We start from the raw sequence: 20,038 nt of genomic DNA, 5'->3' as shown, positions 1-20,038 counted from the left end.
ACTATCAGAAATCCCTCCCATCAGCGGTCTGAAAGCACAGCAACTTTACTGGACTTAGAAGTTCATCATGTCCTAGAGCAGCTCATCACTTACGCTTATTTCCACGGGGGGCTTCAGTTGGAACTGACAACAGAGGAATGAGGGTCAGGGGGATCAAATGTATGGTGATGGAAGGAGAACTGACTCTGGGTGGTGAACACACAATGGGATTTATAGACGATGTAATGCAGAATTGTACACCTAAAATCTATGTAAATTTACTAACAACTGTCACCCCAATAAATTTAATTTTAAAAAAAGAATTTTAATGAGTTTGACAGGGAAAGAACACCTACACAGGATTTTTGTTTTTTTCCCCACATGGGTTTTAAAAAATCTTTCAGCACATTTCTTCATTGAGCCCACAGAAACAAACAAAACACTAGCACGCCATGAGAATCTTTAGTGAAAATGTATTTCACGTGAAACACAATGTACACATCATGCAAACGAGGCATCACCACAGTCACAATGGTGCTGTGAGGTACAACAGATCACAACAGAACAGACCTTTAGCCAAATAAAGCTGTAAGAAGATGGAGAGGCATTTTTTGAAAGTCAGACTATGCTATCATTTTGTGTGCTTGTCACAAAAGATTTTCCCCAACAGTCATCACGATCATTGGCACTGCATTAGTGTAGGCATATATTTTATTTAGAATATACACATACACAAACATACACAGTTTCCATAACTAATAAAGTCTTATACTGTAGTTGGTTTTAAAAGCACATGAACTAGCTGATTACTACTGAGACTTCTTTATATTTCCTGGTTGCAACCTCAGTCTGAATTATGGATCTTTTCGAACTCTCTATTGTACAAGTCAAAAAAAAGTTTCAAAGAAGAAAAGGTCATTTTAATCTGAAAGTCACATTTCACCACAAAAAAGAACAATAAAAAAAACCACCTTATTATATGGCATAAAACGTATGGCGTATACATTCTAGTGTCATTTGTCCACGTTCAGATAATTTTATGTCAAAGACGGTTAAAATGACATACTTGGTCCAGTTCAGGGCCTCCTTGTTTCAAAGCATAAGATTTTCATTGGTACCTGGTTTTACTAGAGTTGAGCAAATACAGGAGCAAACAAACAAACAAATCCCCAAGATACAAGAGAAAAACAATAGCAACAACATGAAAACTAACTAGCTGTGCATGAGACACACAATTCATTCAGTCCAAAAGCCACTCGATGGTTTGGAGTGACTACACCTTGGAAATTTTGAGGTGCCCCATGAAAAGTTTTTTGCTAGATTCAGCTGCCCGCGTCTATAGAATATGCATAAGAAAACAGACATCACACTGGTTGGTTAATGGCTTCCTTACTCAGCCAGACTTATTCTGTTAGCCCCCCAAGGAGTAGTGGGGCAACACATTTTGCAGGTGACTAAGCTTAATAATGAAAAACAGCTTCTTAATAGTAACTGCCCAACAAAGAAACCCCAGAGGGGGAACCCTCCAGAATTTCCTCTCCTTCTAAACACAGATGGGGAGATATGCAGCCCAAGTTCAGTATATGTTTAAGGAGAATCTGGGTAAATGTCTAGAATATTTACAGGAAACCACATCTACATGTTTATGTGCTCCAACTTTGAGAGTAAGAATGGCTACAAGATGAATTTCCAAGTAGGAAAGACTGCGTTTTGGAGGCTCACTATGATAAGAGTAAGTAGTACAGGAAGTGCTTTATCAGCAGCAGAAGCTCATAAATAGAACTGTAACATGAAACTTTGCTAAAGCCCGACAAAGGCCAACGTGGCAAGGTTTCTACCAAGGGTGGCCAGGGTTTGACATACTAACAAGGAATACATTTCCGTTGGGATCTAACACTTTGGAATCCAGTGGTTAAGGACAGCAGGAGCTTCCTCCGAGGGCCGGCAGCGGAAGTGACCACCAGCAGCTTCACGGATTCTCCAAACACCACCTGTGTCAATTCACAAACAAACCCTGGTGAGACGAACGAAGACACTGAGTATTTTGCACTTTGTAGTACCTACAGTATTCTCTCTCTCTAAAATGCTCACACTCTATGGGACTTTCTACCTTCTGGGTAATTATAATTTCCTTGGTTCATACCGAATCTCGCAACAGGAGTGCTACAGCATTTTGTGTAGGACTATTCTTTTAGGTGGGCCAAATTTTCTTTGTGTGGGACTGTCCTAAAACCCGCAGGATGTTTAATGTCCCAAGCTTTGTTTTCCAAATTCCAGTGCTGCTCCCAGCTGTTGTGACTAGAAAACCCCTCAATACATTTATAAGTGGCCCCCCTTGGGGGTGGTACCACCCCTAGTTTTGAAGAATTTGAGAAATAGACTACATGACAAATGAAAATATACAAGCAGTGTGGATACAATTATTTAGCCAAGATTTTTTTTTTCTTTTTGGACAGGGACTTTGCATTTCTTTTAGTTAGAGATGCAGAAAATAGATTTGAGGAGCCTAAGTTTTGTGTAGTTTCTGGTCCTTACTGGATAGTGAGGTCCGTGAACTGAAGGATTCAAGGTTTGCTAACAACAAAAGACACTTTATACCAAATATTAAGCCATATAACTGTCAGAGAACTAGAACGTTCAGGTGGTTTTTGTTTTTGAAGTATCCCAGAAGGCAGCTGTTCTTCCAGACCAGGGACATGGTTTATTCTAAAAATTACCTGCCGCGCATTCCCTCTTATGTGTGAAAGAAGCACAATTGCTTTCTCCAGAGCCAAGAGAAGCGAACACTAAAACTCGCTGTCTATAGCCAATAGCTGAAGTCAGCTAGAAATAAGTATATGACACACCCCAACCGTGGCCCTTGTGGCCTCCTCAACATGCTTCCTCATTTGAGAAATACATTGGACTACATCCTCTCAGGCATTGAAGTTTTGTTATAGGAGTGGAGCATCATAAAAAATAAAATGACAGAGTATGCGAAGAATTTATAAAAATGTCTTTAAAAGGGTTTAAAGTGGGAGGGAAGTTGTCATTAAGTTACACAAAAATTTGATGATAAATTCTATTTGTTTCCATCACTGAAAAACAAATAAGCCTCAAACTGAAGTAAATCCAATGTGAGGTGTATATAAGTAACTGCACACAAATTCAGAGTGTTTAGAACTCATAGATAAAACTTACTCAAATGAGAAGAGCTTCTAGAAGGTCTTAGGCAAGAAAAAAGGCCAAAAGTGGGGAACAAAAGATTCAGGGGACAAACTTCAGTTCTCCCCCTCCCCTCCACTCCCTCAGGTATGCTCCAAGAACAGAGAGTTTGCTTTGAAAGATTCCAGAATGGATCAACAGAACGGGATGTGAATAATTCGATAAAATGTGCGATGTCACTGAGTAAAACTATGGGAGAAATTCATTTTATTAACACCAGTGCCTTGTACCAGTATTAGAGCATTCTTTCTCTGCCTCGAAATCAGGTGCTACTTGAGACAGATGGTTGGTCCAACTTTTAGCCAGTGCTTCTCCACACACACACATCCCATCCACACACCCCTAACAGCAGGGGCGGGCTTGGCGGTTGTCGCACTGAAGGCTCCCATGTGAAGGCTTCCCTTGAAATCCATCCCAAGTCTTGTGTGTGCTGCAGTATATACCACACATTCATATTCATGTTTGCATTTTTCAATTAAAACTGACCATCCAGGAGGCTGAGTGATGTTTATCCTATCTTTACAACCCCAGTTGGAGAGTTACGGACTTATTTCGACTATCATCAAAAGACTGTACCTTTCATTAAAGAGGTGTTGTATTTGTCAACAGAAGGTGTTCAGGGTATTTTCTTGGCTGGGACTGTTAAATCCTTCGATCAGGTTTTTGTTACAGTCATCCAGGCTGAGATTTTCACTGGATCTCTTGGGGAACATGGGGGGGCCGGTGAAATCTAAGAGATCTTGCAGAGCTCGGGCATTACCAGTTCCATTTTGGTCCAGAGACACCCCAGGAATCATTTCACTCACTGGTGAAAATTCTGGGATGGAGATAAGCTCTTCTTTTGAAACAGGACTGGGGGCATGGGGAGAGAAAGGGAGAGGGAGAAGGAGAGGGAGAGACAGACAGACAGATAGACAGATAGAACTATTAATTCTAATACTTTGTTATACTACTTTTCTAGAGAAGATGGATTTAGAACCAGAGCTTGTGTATAACACACTGTAGAAAATACAAGTTAGTTCAAATCTGAGACGCTGACAGACACAAGGACCTGGGATGAGAACAAGGGAAGTGGGCTGAGCAGGGCTGTGGAGGCCAAGTTCACAGGAAGGAAGAAAATAGGACCCACAGGCAGCAGCACTCGAATGCAGAGGAGGCAAGCACTTTCTAAATCTTTGAAATGGGAACCCAGACAGAAGGGAAATGCTACAAGTTAAAAGTGAGCTGAGGAAGGGCCCTGACTAGCACTGGGGCTCCGGGTGCAGCCTCTATAGCAGTGGTGCCTTAGGTGAGCTGCTTTTCCTTCCCCAGCCTCAGGTTCCTCTGCTGTAAAATGGGACGAACAGTCATCTCTCCCTACCAGGCTCATGTGGGCGTCATGTGCTCTTGCTGGGGAAGAGTTCGTGGGGAGGGTTGGGGCCACAGTTAACAAGGACCCCACCATCCCCACAAGTCACCTGCACACTGAATCTCTTCCACGGCTCCCTCTCTAAAGTGAGGCTTTCCCTCCACTCTCCTGACTTATCCAGCTCCTGCCCATTTAGTACATTTAGTACATTATGACGTAATATAAGACCCGGTCTTATTTTCGGGGAAACACGGTAACTCCTCTCCCTCCCTCCCTCCTTCCTTTCCTTCCTCCCCCCTCCCTCTTTCTCTCTCTTTCTCTCTTTCCTCCCTAGACATGGAAGGAGTTTCATGGCTGAGTCAACCACACGCCTGGCTTAGGTGAGTGGTGGCCTGCAATTTGAGGGCCTGTTACCTACAGTCTCTCTTAACAGCCAGAGTAAGGCTGCTGCCAGGTTTGTCTGTTCTTTTGTTCCTTGATAAGATCTTAGAGAAGAATCTAGAAAAACCCGCTGAACTGCAGAAGCTCAGAAGAGCCGTCTCCCTCACACTGAGCAGCTGACCTAACACCACTTCTGGTGGCTGCAGCCTGGGCAGACTGCCTCATTAGCAGAAACACCCGCCCCACCTCCATTTCCTGGGTCTAAACAGCAGGCCAGAACTTGGAGAGGACACAAACTTGGGCGCAGCCTCCAGGAATCCCCTCTCTTCAAATGCAGAGGTGGCCACAGGGAGATCTCAGTGCACACACAAAGCCCCTTCACTTTCTTGTACCTTGGCAGGTGCCATGTCTTATCCCCCCTCCCCACCCAGACATAAAGAATAAGCACAGCTGGCTCAGCATACAGGTGGGGGAAGAATGTTGTGTTAACCTTTAAGGTGCCTCCGCTGTTTTCCCCTGGGGACAGAGTGGTGCCAGTTAGTAAAAGCCTGCCATGATGGCAGCCGCCCTGCTGTCACTGTGCAGGACTTGCCCTGCTGGTAACGGGGCTGCTGGACCCTGGGTTTTCACATATCTTGCTCAAGGCCAGGGTGCACATGCTGGGATATTTGTAATCGGCATGCCTTGGGAAAGACCCTCCTCCCCATGGCCCACCCCCAGACTGAGCGGAGAAGTCAGCCAAGGAGAGCAGAGCCAGCGATCCACGATCCACGGCTGCAGCTCTGGCAGAGCTCCTGCGTCACACTGTCATTCCCTCCTGACTCAGAGAGCCGTCCCCCATTGCAACGGAGCTGGCTCTGTTCCAGTGCCTGTGCCCCAACCCCTCGTGAACAGACTTCTCCTTTCATCTGGGATTAATCTGCCTCATGATGTCATCCACAAACATACCAGTTTAATAATTCCTTAAGTTTTTAGAATCTGAAAGCAAATTAGTTCCTTTAACAAGTCTTAATGACAAATTGACATGAACATGAGACACTGGACAAAGTGGGCCCTGTCAGTGCCCCACCCAGATCTCCTGTACCTGTGGGCGCCCCCATCCCCCAGCTGCAGAGAGCTGGCAGCTAGGGACTCAGTGCTGCCGTCTGTTTCCTTGACAAGTGCCTCGGGCTGCTGGGAGCCCATGCCCACAGACATGATCCTGCATCCTCCCACCCTGAGTGGCCCACAGCCAATGGCTGGCAGATAAGGTGGCATGGAGGCCGCATGTCTCTGGTGGAAAGTCACCCTCCAGAGCTCCTGTGGGACCAGCTGAGACAGCATCCTTGCCTAGTGACCTCCCCACCCCATACTGCTCCCTGCTCCTGCCACCTTCTCCTGATAACTGTGTCCGATGAATGCCAGGCACTAGGCCCTCTGCCTCAGGCTCTGCTTCTAAGGAGCCTGATCCAAGACACGAATGTACCAGTGAGAGCTTTCCGGGACGGCAAGCTCACCGACCGGAGGTGACCTGGGTGCGTAAAGCACGAAGAGATCAACTCCAAGGCAGCGGAGGTGTTTGGAGATGAGGCTCAAACGCAAGAGAAAGGGGCTTACCTCACATCCATAGACTGAACTTCTTCGGTTGAGTCATCCAGACTGTTTGATTTCCCATCAAGAGCATCCAGATGAACAAGTCCCCCAACCGGTTTAAGCCCATTGGAGAAAACGTCTCGGGGGAAAGTTGCTGGGGCAGCCCGCCCCACACCGTTAACTTCCTGGCAGGTGTTCAATCCGTTGACTTCTGATTGAGAACGCAAAGTCCTTCTGTTAATCGTAAAATACCCCAAACAATGGAGCAACAGAGGAAATATATACCGAGGCAATTAATTTAATCCACTGTTTTTACCAACAATGCAACATCTTTTGCAAAAAGAGACCCAGGCAATCATCTTCACACAGTGGAAGAGAAGACAAATGATATCCCCAGCGTTTGTGCAGGGCTCAGGACCCACCCAGGAGGTTGGGTGTCGTACACTGTATCGGTCCCCAGCTCTGGAAGTAGGTTCTTGAGCCACAAGGCAAAGGAAAAACGTGAAGAGTAACTCTGAGTTGGATACACCTTTTCTGACTTTGGCTACCATGAAATATTCTAACTTCGGAGTTCTGAGGGTACATGCTGCAAAAGAGCTGGACCACCCAGGAGTGTGGAAGATAGGAGAAACACCCACAGAACAGCCATCAGTTCTTAACAGAACCTGCCCAGCAGTTAAGCTCCTTTCTCTGGCCATATGTGTACAGTAATGTGGGCTGAACAGACAGAGAGAAAAGGCAGAACGTGAAGAGCTGTGGATATGTGTGCTGTGTGCATACATGAATAAAAAAGAGGAATGAGAATGATTTCTCCGGTGAGGCTGTTACACGTAGGCAACACTGAGGCACACTCGGGATACACACACAGTACATGTGCGACCTTCCACCCTGGAAAACATCAGCTGTGTGCTCACTCAACTCTCATGCATGCCTGTCACCTCACAGACACTGCACACACGTGCACACCCGGGCACACAAGAAAATAATACTCGACAAACACATAATGCATCTTTAACTCTTTACATCATGAAAAATTTGCTGCCCATTTTCCTTCCATATCCTGGAGTTTCAGGGTTGGATAAGGAAGGAGGTGGTTAGAAAACCAGATCTTTTTCTTCCCCATCGGGAGCCCAGGTCTGGGAATGGAGGAAGGAATGGCAGCGCAGGGGAGGATGGTGTTGATAGAATGAGCCCCCTCACACACCGGATCCCTCTATTATCTAAATACTTGCTGGGGAAATGGCTTACCCTCAGCCAAATTCTCAAAGGAGATTCACTGGTGCCCCAGCAAGAGACGCTTCTTCAATCCCCTGAATTTGGAGGCATGCACCCCCATCTGAGTTAGGGACTGCCTACTCTGCAAAATCCAGAACACGGGCCCTGGTGCAGCGGGAAAGGAGAGTCAGAGGAGGGCTGTGCCAGGGCTGTAGGTCTCCCTAGGATCCAGGATAGTGGGGGACACGATAGGGGTCTCCTCCACTACCAGAGCATGCTCCAGCCTTGGTTCCAGCACTGCCTCCTCTGAGCCTGCTCTGCGGGTACTGAGTTGAAAGAGATAGACTCTGGGTTCCCAGCATCGGGGTCACTGAGGACTGTCATAAATACTTTCCCTTCCCTGACTGGAAAAAGGAGGCTCGGCAGGCCGGATCCGCTCTGGGGCCTGTGCCTTATCTTTTAGAGGGTAGGCGACATCTTGACAGTTTATGGTCCAACGAAAACCCTGCCACACAGCTCTTCTTCCAGGCCTTTGTGTCTTGGAATGCGACCCCCGGAAAGCCACAGGGTCCAGCAGATAGGTGGATCCTGGCTGCAATGATCAGAGTACCCAAGGAACTCAGTGGTCTCCAAATGCACCTGACAGACTGGTGCTGGACATGGAAGCTCCAGCAGGGAAGGGACACTGCACAGGTCCCTTCCAGCAATCACGCTGTTAGGACCCATGGGTGCTTGTCCCCTGCAGGACATGCTTCGAGCCTTCATGCTGAAAGGAAGAGCCTAAGGACCAGACCTCTACTCACCTATTTTGTCCGGGACAACTGGCTTTGCCTTGTTTTCCACGTGCACAGCAGGCTGAAGCTGCACTTTCAGCTCTTCTTTCTGAAAACAGACAGAAGCAAGGCTGCCTTTACATACAAAGACAAATGCTTCTGAAAAGCATCAGATGATTTCTGGAACCATGCTGGGCCATCTGCCTGCTCCATGATCGTTCTTTGAGTCTTCTGAGCTTACTACGAATCAGCGTGTTTCGCTTAGTACTAGGTCACCACTCTCTTTTGTATTCATGGACTACTATGCCTTCCCTCAACCCCATCCCACCCCCATTTCTCTGAGGAAATTTTTAAGTGACCCCATCTCTGAAACTCCTCTCTTTTCAGGCACCTACAGCCTCCTTAATCAAGCCAGGAATGAAGCAGGAAGAGTCCATTTTGTCTGGTGAGTCCTCTCCAAGCCCTACAGTTCCACTGAATGGATTCTGCTATTCCTTTTATTCAGTACATGAACTATTAAAATGGTACACTGAATGCTTACCTTCACTTCTGGAGACACATCACTCTTCCTTGTTCGCTTCATGATTTCATCTATTCTCTGGAAACCAAAAAGAATCAGGTAAGAGGACTACAAGACGAAAAACATATAAAAGTAGCTAGGTCTATATGCAATTTCACATTTCTCAGAAAACTCAAAAGTTTTCCATTGGTTTTGCAGAGATACACCTCTACCCTATGAATGCTTGAGAAGTGAATTAGTAAGTATCTCGAATCAACATTGAATTTATATCCCATCTTTCTCGTCCCTCTCCTTAGGTTATCTAAAGATCACCAAATCACCACCTGCCCTTCTAGAGGCTGAGGTGCAAGGCAGGAGGGGGGAGCAGATTGGTCTTCCAGCTCCCAGGCCTACAGCAACACAAAGCCCAGGCTGGAGCTAGGACACCATAACAATGCTCCTTTATAATCAGCCTCCTGAAACCCAACTTTATTTGTAAGTACATTAAATTTAAATGGACTACACACTCCAATTTAAAGACAGACTATCAAACTGGATTAAAATAACAAGTCCTGACTATACGCTGTTTACAAGACACACACTTATAAGGACACACATAGGTTCAAAGTAAAAGGATGGGAAAAGATTTACTATGCAGATGCTAATCGTTAAAAGGACTGTAAGACAAGTATTACTAGAGATAAAGGATATTTAATAATGATAAAGGTGTCAATTCAACAGGAAAAATTCGTAATTGGAAATATGTAGTCACCTAACAGTAGAGTTTCAAAACTTAAAACGCAAGTTGATAGAACTGGAAGGAGAAACGGACAAATCCACAATCACAGATGGAGCTTTTACCACTCCTCTCTTAGTAACTGTTAGAGCAAGATGACAAAACAAAGATATAAAAGATACCAGCAGCACTATCAATGAACGTGACCTAATTTGACAATTCTAAGATCATTCTACGCAACAACTGGGAAAAAAATCTGGATTTACTTCCTGTTCCTATCTCACCCTAAACCCTCCTAATCCGTCGGCCCTTACCTTCTTCCTCTCCAGTCGCTCCTGCTCAATCTGCAGCATGATCTGTTCTCTTTCTAGACGCATCTGTTTAACTGCCTCCTGGGCCTTTGCATCTGCTGCTTCCTTCTGAAAGAAACAGGTAAACCAAGGCATGGGCTTTACTAAGCTAAGAAAACACTGGCGTAATTCCCAGAGGTTTGCACATGTGCTGCACCTCCTCATTGACCCCAAAGTGGGTGCCGCCCTGATACTCAATGTGGATTTACACAGCCAGCTCTACAAAGCAGCACACATGGCTGGGCCTCACTCACGCCCTTGGTCCACCATGCAAATCACCTGCAGATGTGCCCGCTTCGGCAGCACATATACAAATCACCTGCAGACAGTTCCCATACGTGGCCAGGATCTCTGGCGATGAAGAGTATGTGTGGTTAGGAGTGACCTTCAACCATGAGAGGCAGGAGTTGGTAGATAAATAACCGTTTCCTCAGCCTTTAGAGGGACAATTCTAAGGCACATTGCAGAGTCTCTTAGTCCCAACAGGAGAGTTCCAGTTGCGCACAGTAACCCACTCATCCACACGCTTACATTGGTTTTCCTCTCAATTCCCTACCAGCTTCCCGGAATCTTCTCTCACATAAACAACCGGCATCCAAATCTCATCCAGGGTCCAATGTTGACGGAACCCGAACTGACATACAGCAAACATTACCAACTTCACTTTTATTGCCCAAAGTAACTCATATTTAATAACCAGCCCAGTTAATTTCAGAAAATACTTCAAGTGACTATTATGAGTTATTCAAATTTAACTAATTTTACCTAGTATTAACGAAGGCCATTGAGGTAAGGCTATATGAAGACTCATATGGTACCTGCTTTTCAATCATGGCTTTTTCCTGCTTTTCTTTTTCTTGTTTTTCCTTTTCTTGCTCTTCTTTCAACAGCAGCTCCTCCTTGGCCTTCCTCTTGGCCTCCTCTTCCTTCTGTCTTTTCTCTTCCTCTTCCTGCTGCTTCTTTTCCTCTTCCTGCCGCTTCCTTTCCTCTTCCTGCTTACGGGCTTCCTCTTCTAAGCGACATCTTTCCTCCTCTGCCTTTCTTTTCAATTCCTCTCTCTCCAGCCTTTTGAGAACATAACTGTTGTTAGACAATGACATGTTCAAAAGGCAAACTGCCAAAGAACCGTGCTGACACTAGAGCATAATGCGTGACAGAGTCACAGACACGTGCACTTGAATTAGTATCCACTTAAGAAAATGACTCATCCTTCTCGGAAAGCCACTCCAGTCCATATACTTACATATATAAACCAGTCAGCAGTTTAAGAGCAGTGACTATGGGCTTAAAACGTTCACTTTGGGTTTGAATTGGTATATGATTTCTGAAGCAGCAAATGGAAGAAAATGCTCAAAAGAAACTTGACATTTAATACAGAAATTAAAATATCTATTTCCATTTATTTTGGCAATCTTTAAAAGTCTATTTTAGCTTTTCTTCTTTGCTATATAAAAACTAAGTGGCATTTAGACATTTTTCATCCACAGATGAATGGTTGGTGATGTGATGATAATGAATGCTGAGCAGTGGGGAACATTCTGTAACTTCCAAGCGCCTGCTTTTACATCTCTAAGGCTCTTCTAGCTCACACGTTTTACTTTCCTAATCTATAAAACACTTGAGAAATCATACTCATCGTGCAATGTGTTACTGGCAATATGACATATGGGCAAGACCAAGATTGCGTTCTGATTGTGCCACTCACTATGTGACCCTTCCTTGGAAAGTCACTCATCATTTCTGATGCCCATTTTAAAAATGGGAACAGCTGTATTGTTGGCTCCACGACATCACTGTGAGAATGAAGTAAGTTAATAATGCATGGGAGATGGGAGGAAGCTCTCACACAGCAAAAACAGCAACTGTTTTCCAGCCCTGGTCTCGAAGCCACACACACCTCAGTCTGCTCTCCATATGCCTCTGAGGCCCTCCGAGTCACCATTCCTCTGCTGGAGCCCAAGAGTGGACACATCTCAGTCCAGCCCCTTCCCCATGACCTGGAACCTGTAGGACTTCTTCACAATCCAGCAACTTCACGTCACAGGAATGGTGGCAGCGGGGCGCCCTTTTTCAGTTCTCCTCTGGATCTTATCACAAACGGGACATATAACCCATCAAACGACTCTCTGCTCATCACAGAACAGCTAAGAGACTCATGCAAGGATTACTTGCAGGGCCCAGCTTGAGAGGCACAAGATTCAACATATCCAGAGGCCAACTCCAGACCAAACCAGAGTACTCCCGTGTTTGACCTACAAGTCACACACCCAGAGGGAATTCTCTACAGGCACAAGAGCCCACAGAGGCCAAACCACATTTAAGTGGTCAATCCTCACGCAGCAGAACACCCTGCGGTGGGCAGAGCCAAGTCTCACTATAAGTCAGCCTAGGAATTAACCCCACCTACTCACAAGCGAAAAGCAATTAAAGATCTTTAACAGGACAATATACACAAGAGTCACCTTTGGAGCACACGCAGAGGAGAAGAACGAAGTAGTGCAAGTCAAATATAAAGGACACGTACTACATAAGATAACCCAGCAAGAACTAAGAACTCTAGGGGATCTACCTAATACATCAAAGCAAACACAAGAGAGTCAGCCAGAATGGGGAAACAAAGAAACATGTCTCAAATAAAAGAACAGAAGAAACGTCCAGAAACGGAACCAAATGAAATAGAGGTAACCAACCTATCAGAGACAGAGTTCAAAAAACTGATGATAACAATGTTTAAAGAGCTTAGAGAAGACATAAAGAAGGACTTAGAAATCATAATGAACAACCAGTTAGAACTAAAGAACACAATTACCGAAATTAAGAACTCACTTGAAGGAATTAACAGCAGGTTAGATGAAGCAGAGGATCGAATCAGCGACTTACAAGACAAGTTAGCAGAGATCACCCAAACAGAACAACAGAAAAAAAAAAGAATAAAAAACAATGACAATGGTTTAAGAGACCTCTGGGATTACATCAAGCACAACAACATGCACATCATAGGAATACCAGAAGGTGAAGAGAGGAAGCAAGGGATTGAGAACATATTTGAAGTAATAATGTCCAAAAACTTCCCTAACCTGATGAAGGAAACCAACGTACAAGCCCAGGAAGCGCAGAGAGTTCCAACCAGGATAAACCCAAACAGGCCCACACCAAGACACATTATCATTAAAATGGCAAAGCTTAAAGACAAAGAGAGAATCCTAAAAGCAGCAAGAGAAAGACAGAGGGTTACATACAAGGGAATTCACATAAGACTATCAAATGACTTTTCTACAGAAACATTGAAGGCTAGGAGGGAGTGGCAGGAGATACTCAAAGTGATGGAAAACAAAGGCCTACAACCTAGATTGCTTTATCCAGTAAGGCTATCATTTAAAGTTGATGGAGAGATAAAGAGCTTCCCAGAAAAGAATAAGCTAAAGGAATTTATTACCACCAAGCCAGCACTGCAATAAATACTAAAAGGACTTCTGTAAATAAAAGAAAGATGAAAACAATCTAACTACAAATTTAAAAATTTAAAAATCGCAATAACTATGTACCTATCAATAATCACTTTAAATGTAAATGGATTAAATGCTCCAATCAAGAGACATAGGGTGGCTGAGTGGATAAGAAAGCAAGACCCTTGTATATGCTGTATACAAGAGACTCACCTCAGATCAAAAGACACACACAGGCTGAAAGTGAAGGGTTGGAGTAACATATTTCATGCAAATGGAAATGAGAAAAAAGCTGGAGTTGCAATACTTATATCTGACAAAATAGACTTTAAAATGAAGAACATATTAAAAGACAAAGATGGGCACTATACAATAATAATAAAGGGATCAATCCGACAAGAGGACGTAACCCTAGTAAATATCTATGCACCCAACATAGGAGCACCTATATATGTAAAACAGATACTGACTGACATAAAAACAGAGATCAACAGCAACACTATCATAGTAGGGGACTTCAACACACCTCTGACAACAAGGGACAGGTCTTCCAGACAGAAAATCAATATGGAAACAACAGCCTTAAATGATACTTTGGACCACTTGGATTTAATCGATATTTTCAGAGCATTTCACCCTGATGCTGCAAAATACATGTTCTTCTCAAGCGCACATGGAACATTTTCCAAGAGAGACCATATGTTAGGCCACAAAACAAGTCTTGATAAATTTAAGAAAATTGAAATCATACCAATTGTCTTCTCTGACCACAGTGCTATGAAATTAGAAATGAACTACAGGAAAAAAACTGGAAGACACACCAATTCATGGAGGCTGAATAACTTATTACTAAATAATCAATGGGTCAAGCAGCAGAAGATCAAGGAACAAATCAAAAGATACCTCGAGACAAAAGAAAATGAAAACACGACAACCCAAAATCTATGGGATGCCGCGAAAGCAGTCCTAAGAGGGAAATTCATAGCATTGCAGGCCTACCTAAAGAAACAAGCAACATCACTAATCAACAGTTTATCTTCACACTTAAGGGATCTGTAAAAAGAACAGCAAAATAAGCCCAAAGGGAGCACAAGGAAGGAGATAATAAAGATCAGAGAGGAAATAAATGAAAGAGAAACCAGAAAAACAATACAAAAGATCAATGAATCCCAGAGTTAGTTCTTAGAGGAGATAAACAAAATTGACAAACGTTTAGCCAGACTCATTAAGAAAAAGAGAGGACCCAAATTAATAAAATCAGAAATGAGAAGTGACAACAGACACCGCAGAAGTACAAAACATTTTAAGAAATTACTATGAGCAACTATATGCCAACAAATTTGACAATCTGGAAGAAATGGACAATTTTCTAGAGGCATACAACCTTCTAAGATGAACTCAAGAAGAAACAGAAAACCTGAATAGACTGATTACCACCAGGGAAATTGTTGTAATCAACAATCTCCCAACAAACAAAAGCCCTGGACCAGATGGCTTTACAGGTGAACTTTACAAAACGTTCAAAAAAGAATTGTCACCTATTCTCCTCAAGCTCTTCCAAAAAATCCAGGAGGGAAGACTCTGAAACACTTTTTACGAAGCCACTATCACCCTGATCCCCAAATCAGACAAAGACATCACAAAAAAAGAAAACTACAGGTCGATGTCACCATTTAATATACGACAATGGAAGCAAGAATGTATGGTGGGGTAAAGACAGTCTATTCAATAAATGGTGCTGGGAAACCTGGACAAATGAAAAAAATTCACCTCCTTACACCATGTACAAAAATAAATTCAAAGTGGCTTAAAGACTTAAATGTAAGATATGAAATCATAAAATACCTAGAAGAAAATATGGAAAGAAATTTCACAGACCTTACCCGGAGTAAGATTTTTACTGATATATCCCCTCACGTGAGGGAAGTAAGAGAAAAAATAAACATTGTCGCGTCCCGTGCAACAAGGGCAGTGAGGGTGCGAGAAGGGGCGGTTTGGGTTAAGTTTTTAAGCAAGAAACAAACAGAGACTTAATGCAGCTAAATCTCTCCGAAGGCCAGGGGTCTCTCAGTCTCAGAGGACTGGAGCCCAGAATAAAGTTGGCTGGAGGTTTTTATTGATAGGTCTACAACTACAAGAAAGCAACTACAAGAAAGCAATGACTTCATAACAGAAAATGTTTATTCCAATCACCCTTTGTCTGCAAATAGCTGAAGCACAAGGTCCCAGGATGTCTTGTACCTAAAGTATGTACCTTTTCAGGATCAAGTCTTTCACATTGCAACAACTCTGTTGAGAGAAGTGGAAACAGGTGCAAGGGGAAAGCCAGAGCCGGCAACAGACTTTCCCAAGCAGGGGGAAGGGGAGGAAAGGCCCCTTCCCATACCTGTCCAAGGCAGCTCATTTGGGGTCCCCACTTGGTTCCGCCTGGCTTAGGTTGTATCTCCCGTGAGATATCTTACCCGGCTTTGGCTGCAAACCATCTTTTGGGGACCAGACAGAGAGAGACGTAAGGTGTAAACACAAGGATGGAACAGAGTCCCAGAAAGGCACAATCTCACAAACTCTTCTTTCCTTTAGGAAAGACATGAAGGGACATTTGGCTAGGCTGTTGTGCGACTACAAAACATGTGGGATTACATCAAACTAAAAAGTTTTTTCACAGCAAAGGAAACCATCAATAAACCAAAAAGGGGACATCATCAAAATGGCGGCGTGAGGTGAGCCTTTGTAAAGCTCCCCTGGAATTTACAACTAATCAAACAACAATAACTCCACAAAGGACTCCCTGCACAGCAGACAGGCAAGATGAAGAGGCCCACTACTGAATTCACCTACAGGGGAGGAGGGAAGGGACAAGTGTGGAGATGGAGCTGGGTGGGCGCAGGACGCAGACCTGGCTGAGTGCTCCAAGCTCGCTGCATCCCGGAATTACCGCAGCTGCAGGAGAGGGAAGAACTCGGACTGCTAGGGCTCCGCTTATGGCACACAGGGCTGAGGGGGCAGCATATAACACGGCTGAACCCAACGCGCACGGCAGAGACCTCGGAGAAAAGACTGAGGGAAGAAGGCTGAAAACGGTGGTTTAAGCCCTCACTGCCGAGCAGAGAACGGAAGCCTTAGGCACGGAGACTAGCCGCCCCCTCCCTACCCTCCCAGAGATCGTGCGCCCCCACATGCCCGGTGCTAGAAGCGGAACAGTAGCAGTGTCAGATCAAAAGAACAGAAAATTTGCTGTTCTGAGAACTGTGGACCGCAGACACAGATTCGCAGCCCAACTAGTTCCGCCAAAGGGGAGGGAGCTGTGGAAGCAGGACCGGCTGTGGTGGTGGTCGCTGCCATTGCTCTGGGCCACCTCTCACAACTCACCCTGCCCCTGGCCCCACCTATCTGGGTGGATCCCTGCAGGAGTAAACAGAACTGCTGAAACAAACGGGCTCTGAATCTGGTGCAGGAAGAGCTTTGGAACTTCAAAAGCACTCCACATACCCACACGGACACTGTGCCCTGTGACCCAGGCGAACTATTAACAGAGGAGAAGCGCGTCTCCCAGGGAATCCCCCCATTGTGTGAGAAGCTGGAATAGTGAGGAGAAAACAGCACTATCGTGTGAGCGAGACAAAAAGGCTGCACTCAGAGAGAAAATAAAACATTCTACCAACAATTACTGGAAAACAAAGAAAGACCTCTTCCTATCAACCTGTTGCAGAAGCCACTCCTGTAGATGTCTAGGAAGATAAATAATAAATCAGTAATTGCCATGAACAACCAAGGTAACAAGACAGCTCAGAAAGAAAGTGAAAACTCTCCAGAAAAGGAACTTAAAGATACGGAAATATGTGACTTAACTGACAGAGAATTCAAGATTGCAGTTCTGAAAAAACTCAACGAGATGCAAGAAAACACAGAAAGGCAGTTTAATGAACACAGAAACACAATCAAAGAACATGAGCATTTTACGAAAGAGATTGAAATTTTAAAAAAGAACCAAATACAATTTCTGGAGATTAAGAACTCAATAGAAGAAACCAAGAATGAAATAACCAGCTTAGGTAGTAGAGTTGACCAGATGAAGGAACGAATCAGGGACATCGAAGATAGAAACCTGGAAATAACACAGATGGAAGAAGAAAGAGACTTGAGACTTAAAAGAAATGAAAGAACTCTACAAGAACTTTCTGACTCCATCAGAAAGAGCAATATAAGAATAACGGGCATACCTGAAGGAGAAGAAAGAGAGAAGGGAACAGAGAATATATTCAAAGAAATTGTTGATGAGAACTTCCCAAATGTGTGCATAGAACTGGATCCTTGAATCCAAGAAGCAAATAGAACACCTAATTACCTGAATCCCAACCTTCAGGTTGGGATTTGAATCCCAATAGGCCTTCTCCAAGGCATAATATTGTATTGAAGATGTCTAAAATCAAAGCCAAAGAAAGAATCCTCAAGGCAGCCAGGGAAAAGAAGACGGTAACCTACAAAGGAAAACCCATTAGATTATCATCACATTTCTTAGCAGAAACTCTACAAGCCAGGAGGGTGTGGAACCAAATATTCAAACTATTGAAAGAGAGAAATTATGAGCCAAGAATGATATATCCAGCAAAGATATCCTTTAGATATGAAGGAGGAATAAAGATCTTTCCAGACATACAGAAGCTGAGGGAATTTTCTAATACACGACCTGCACTACAAGAAATACTAAAGGAGGCTATTCGACCACCATCAACAGGGACAATTTGTGGGAACCAAAACATAAAAAAGGGAGAGTAAAGGCCAGAACCGGAATATGGGACTGGAGAAAGTAAGCATCCTGAAGAAAATGGAATACTCTAAATATCAAACGTTTTTTTACATAAACTTAAGGGTAACCACTCAAAAAAAAATCCAGAACTGAAATACATACTGTAATAAAAGAAGAAACAGAGGGAAACAACATAGAATACCACCACACAGAAATAATAGACAACAACAAAAAGGCAAAGAAACAATGGAGACACAGTCTTACCAGAAAACTAAAGACAGAATGACAGGAAACCCTCACGTATCAATAATCACCCTAAATGTAAATGGACTGAACTCACCAATAAAAAGGTACAGAGTAGCAGATTGGACCAAAAAACTAAACCCAACCATATGCTGCCTCCAAGAGACACATCTCAGCTACAAGGACAAGCATAGACTCAAAGTGAAAGGGTGGAAATTGACACTCCAAGCAAATGGTACCCAGAGAAAATCAGGTGTAGCCATAATATCAGATGAAACAGACTTCAGGGTGAAAAAGATAACAAGAGACAAAGATGGACATTTCATAATGGTAAAGGGGACTATACAACAAGAAGACATAACAGTCACCAATATTTATGCCCCCAATCAGGGAACACCGAAATATACCAAGCAACTACTAACAGAACTAAAGGGAGAAACTAACCAAAACACAATTATACTAGGGGACTTAAATACATCATTGACAGCTATGGATAGATCATCCAAACAGAAAATAAATAACGAAATAGCAGCCCTAAATGACACATTAGATGAATTGGACATAATTGACATATATAGAGCACTTCATCCTAAAACATCAGACTATACATTCTTTTCGAGTGCACATGGAACATTCTCAAGGACAGACCATATATTGGGACATAAAATCAGCCTCAGCAAATTTAAGAAGACTGAAATCATACCAAGCATATTCTCTGATCACAAGGCTTTGAAATTGGATATCAACTGCAAAAAGAAAGCAGGAAAAAACACAAATACATGGAGACTAAACAACATACTTTTAAAAAACGACTGGGTCAACGAAGAAATTAGAGGAGAGATCAAAAGATACATAGAAACAAATGACAATGAAAATACATCCTACCAAAATATTTGGGAGGCAGCGAAAGCAGTTTAAGAAAGAAATTTATATCATTACAGGCCTATCTCAAGAAACAAGAAAAATCCCAAATAAATAAACTCATGTTACACCTTAAAGAACTAGAAAAAGAAGAACAAGTGAAACCCAAGGTCAGCAGAAGAAAGGAAATAACAAAAATCAGAGCAGAACTAAATGAAATAGAGAACAAAAAGACAATAGAAAAAAATTAATGTGACAAAGAGCTGGTTCTTTGAAAACATTAACAAAATTGACAAACTCTTTGCTAGACTCACTAAGATAAAAACAGAGAAGACACTAATTAACAAAATCAGAAATGAAACAGGGGAAGTTATCACAGACACCACAGAACTATAAAGGATCATCTAAGAATACTATGAAGGATTATATGCCACCAAATTCAATAACCTAGAAGAAATGGACAAGTTCTTAGAAACATATAGCCTTCCAAGGCTGAACCATGAAGAACTGGAAAATCTAAATAGACCGATCACCAGTAAAGAAATTGAATCAGTCATCCAAAACCTTCCCAAAAGCAAAAGTCCGGGACCAGATGGCTTCACTAGTGAATTCTACCAAACCTTCAAACAGGATTTAATACCAATCCTGCTCAAACTCTTCCAAAAAACTGAAGAAGAGACAGTA

General features: G+C 43.3%; 1 protein-coding gene across 10 annotated transcripts in view; it reads right to left on the bottom strand.

The window, feature by feature from the left end:
- Positions 1 to 436: 436 nt before the first annotated feature.
- The window catches only part of MAP7D2 (MAP7 domain containing 2), a 106,382-nt gene continuing 86,780 nt past the window's right edge, over positions 437 to 20,038 (bottom strand). For 6 of the 10 annotated variants that reach the window (XM_081043500.1, XM_081043497.1, XM_081043506.1 and 3 more), the window contains 7 exons: positions 10,876 to 11,122; positions 10,022 to 10,126; positions 9,014 to 9,070; positions 8,503 to 8,581; positions 6,509 to 6,695; positions 3,760 to 4,035; positions 437 to 1,970 (listed from right to left, as the gene is read on the bottom strand). In XM_081043500.1, the coding sequence (XP_080899626.1) occupies positions 3,786 to 4,035; positions 6,509 to 6,695; positions 8,503 to 8,581; positions 9,014 to 9,070; positions 10,022 to 10,126; positions 10,876 to 11,122 (925 nt within the window). In that variant the 3' untranslated portion in view covers positions 437 to 1,970; positions 3,760 to 3,785. The remainder of the gene's footprint in view (positions 1,971 to 3,759; positions 4,036 to 6,508; positions 6,696 to 8,502; positions 8,582 to 9,013; positions 9,071 to 10,021; positions 10,127 to 10,875; positions 11,123 to 20,038) is intronic. The other 4 variants (XM_081043504.1, XM_081043498.1, XM_081043499.1 and 1 more) reach the window with 3 other exon arrangements.

Source organism: Rhinolophus hipposideros, assembly GCF_964194185.1.
Source record: "Rhinolophus hipposideros genome assembly, chromosome: X".
NCBI classification, from domain to species: domain Eukaryota; kingdom Metazoa; phylum Chordata; class Mammalia; order Chiroptera; family Rhinolophidae; genus Rhinolophus; species Rhinolophus hipposideros.
This window is presented reverse-complemented; position numbering and strand designations above follow the sequence as displayed.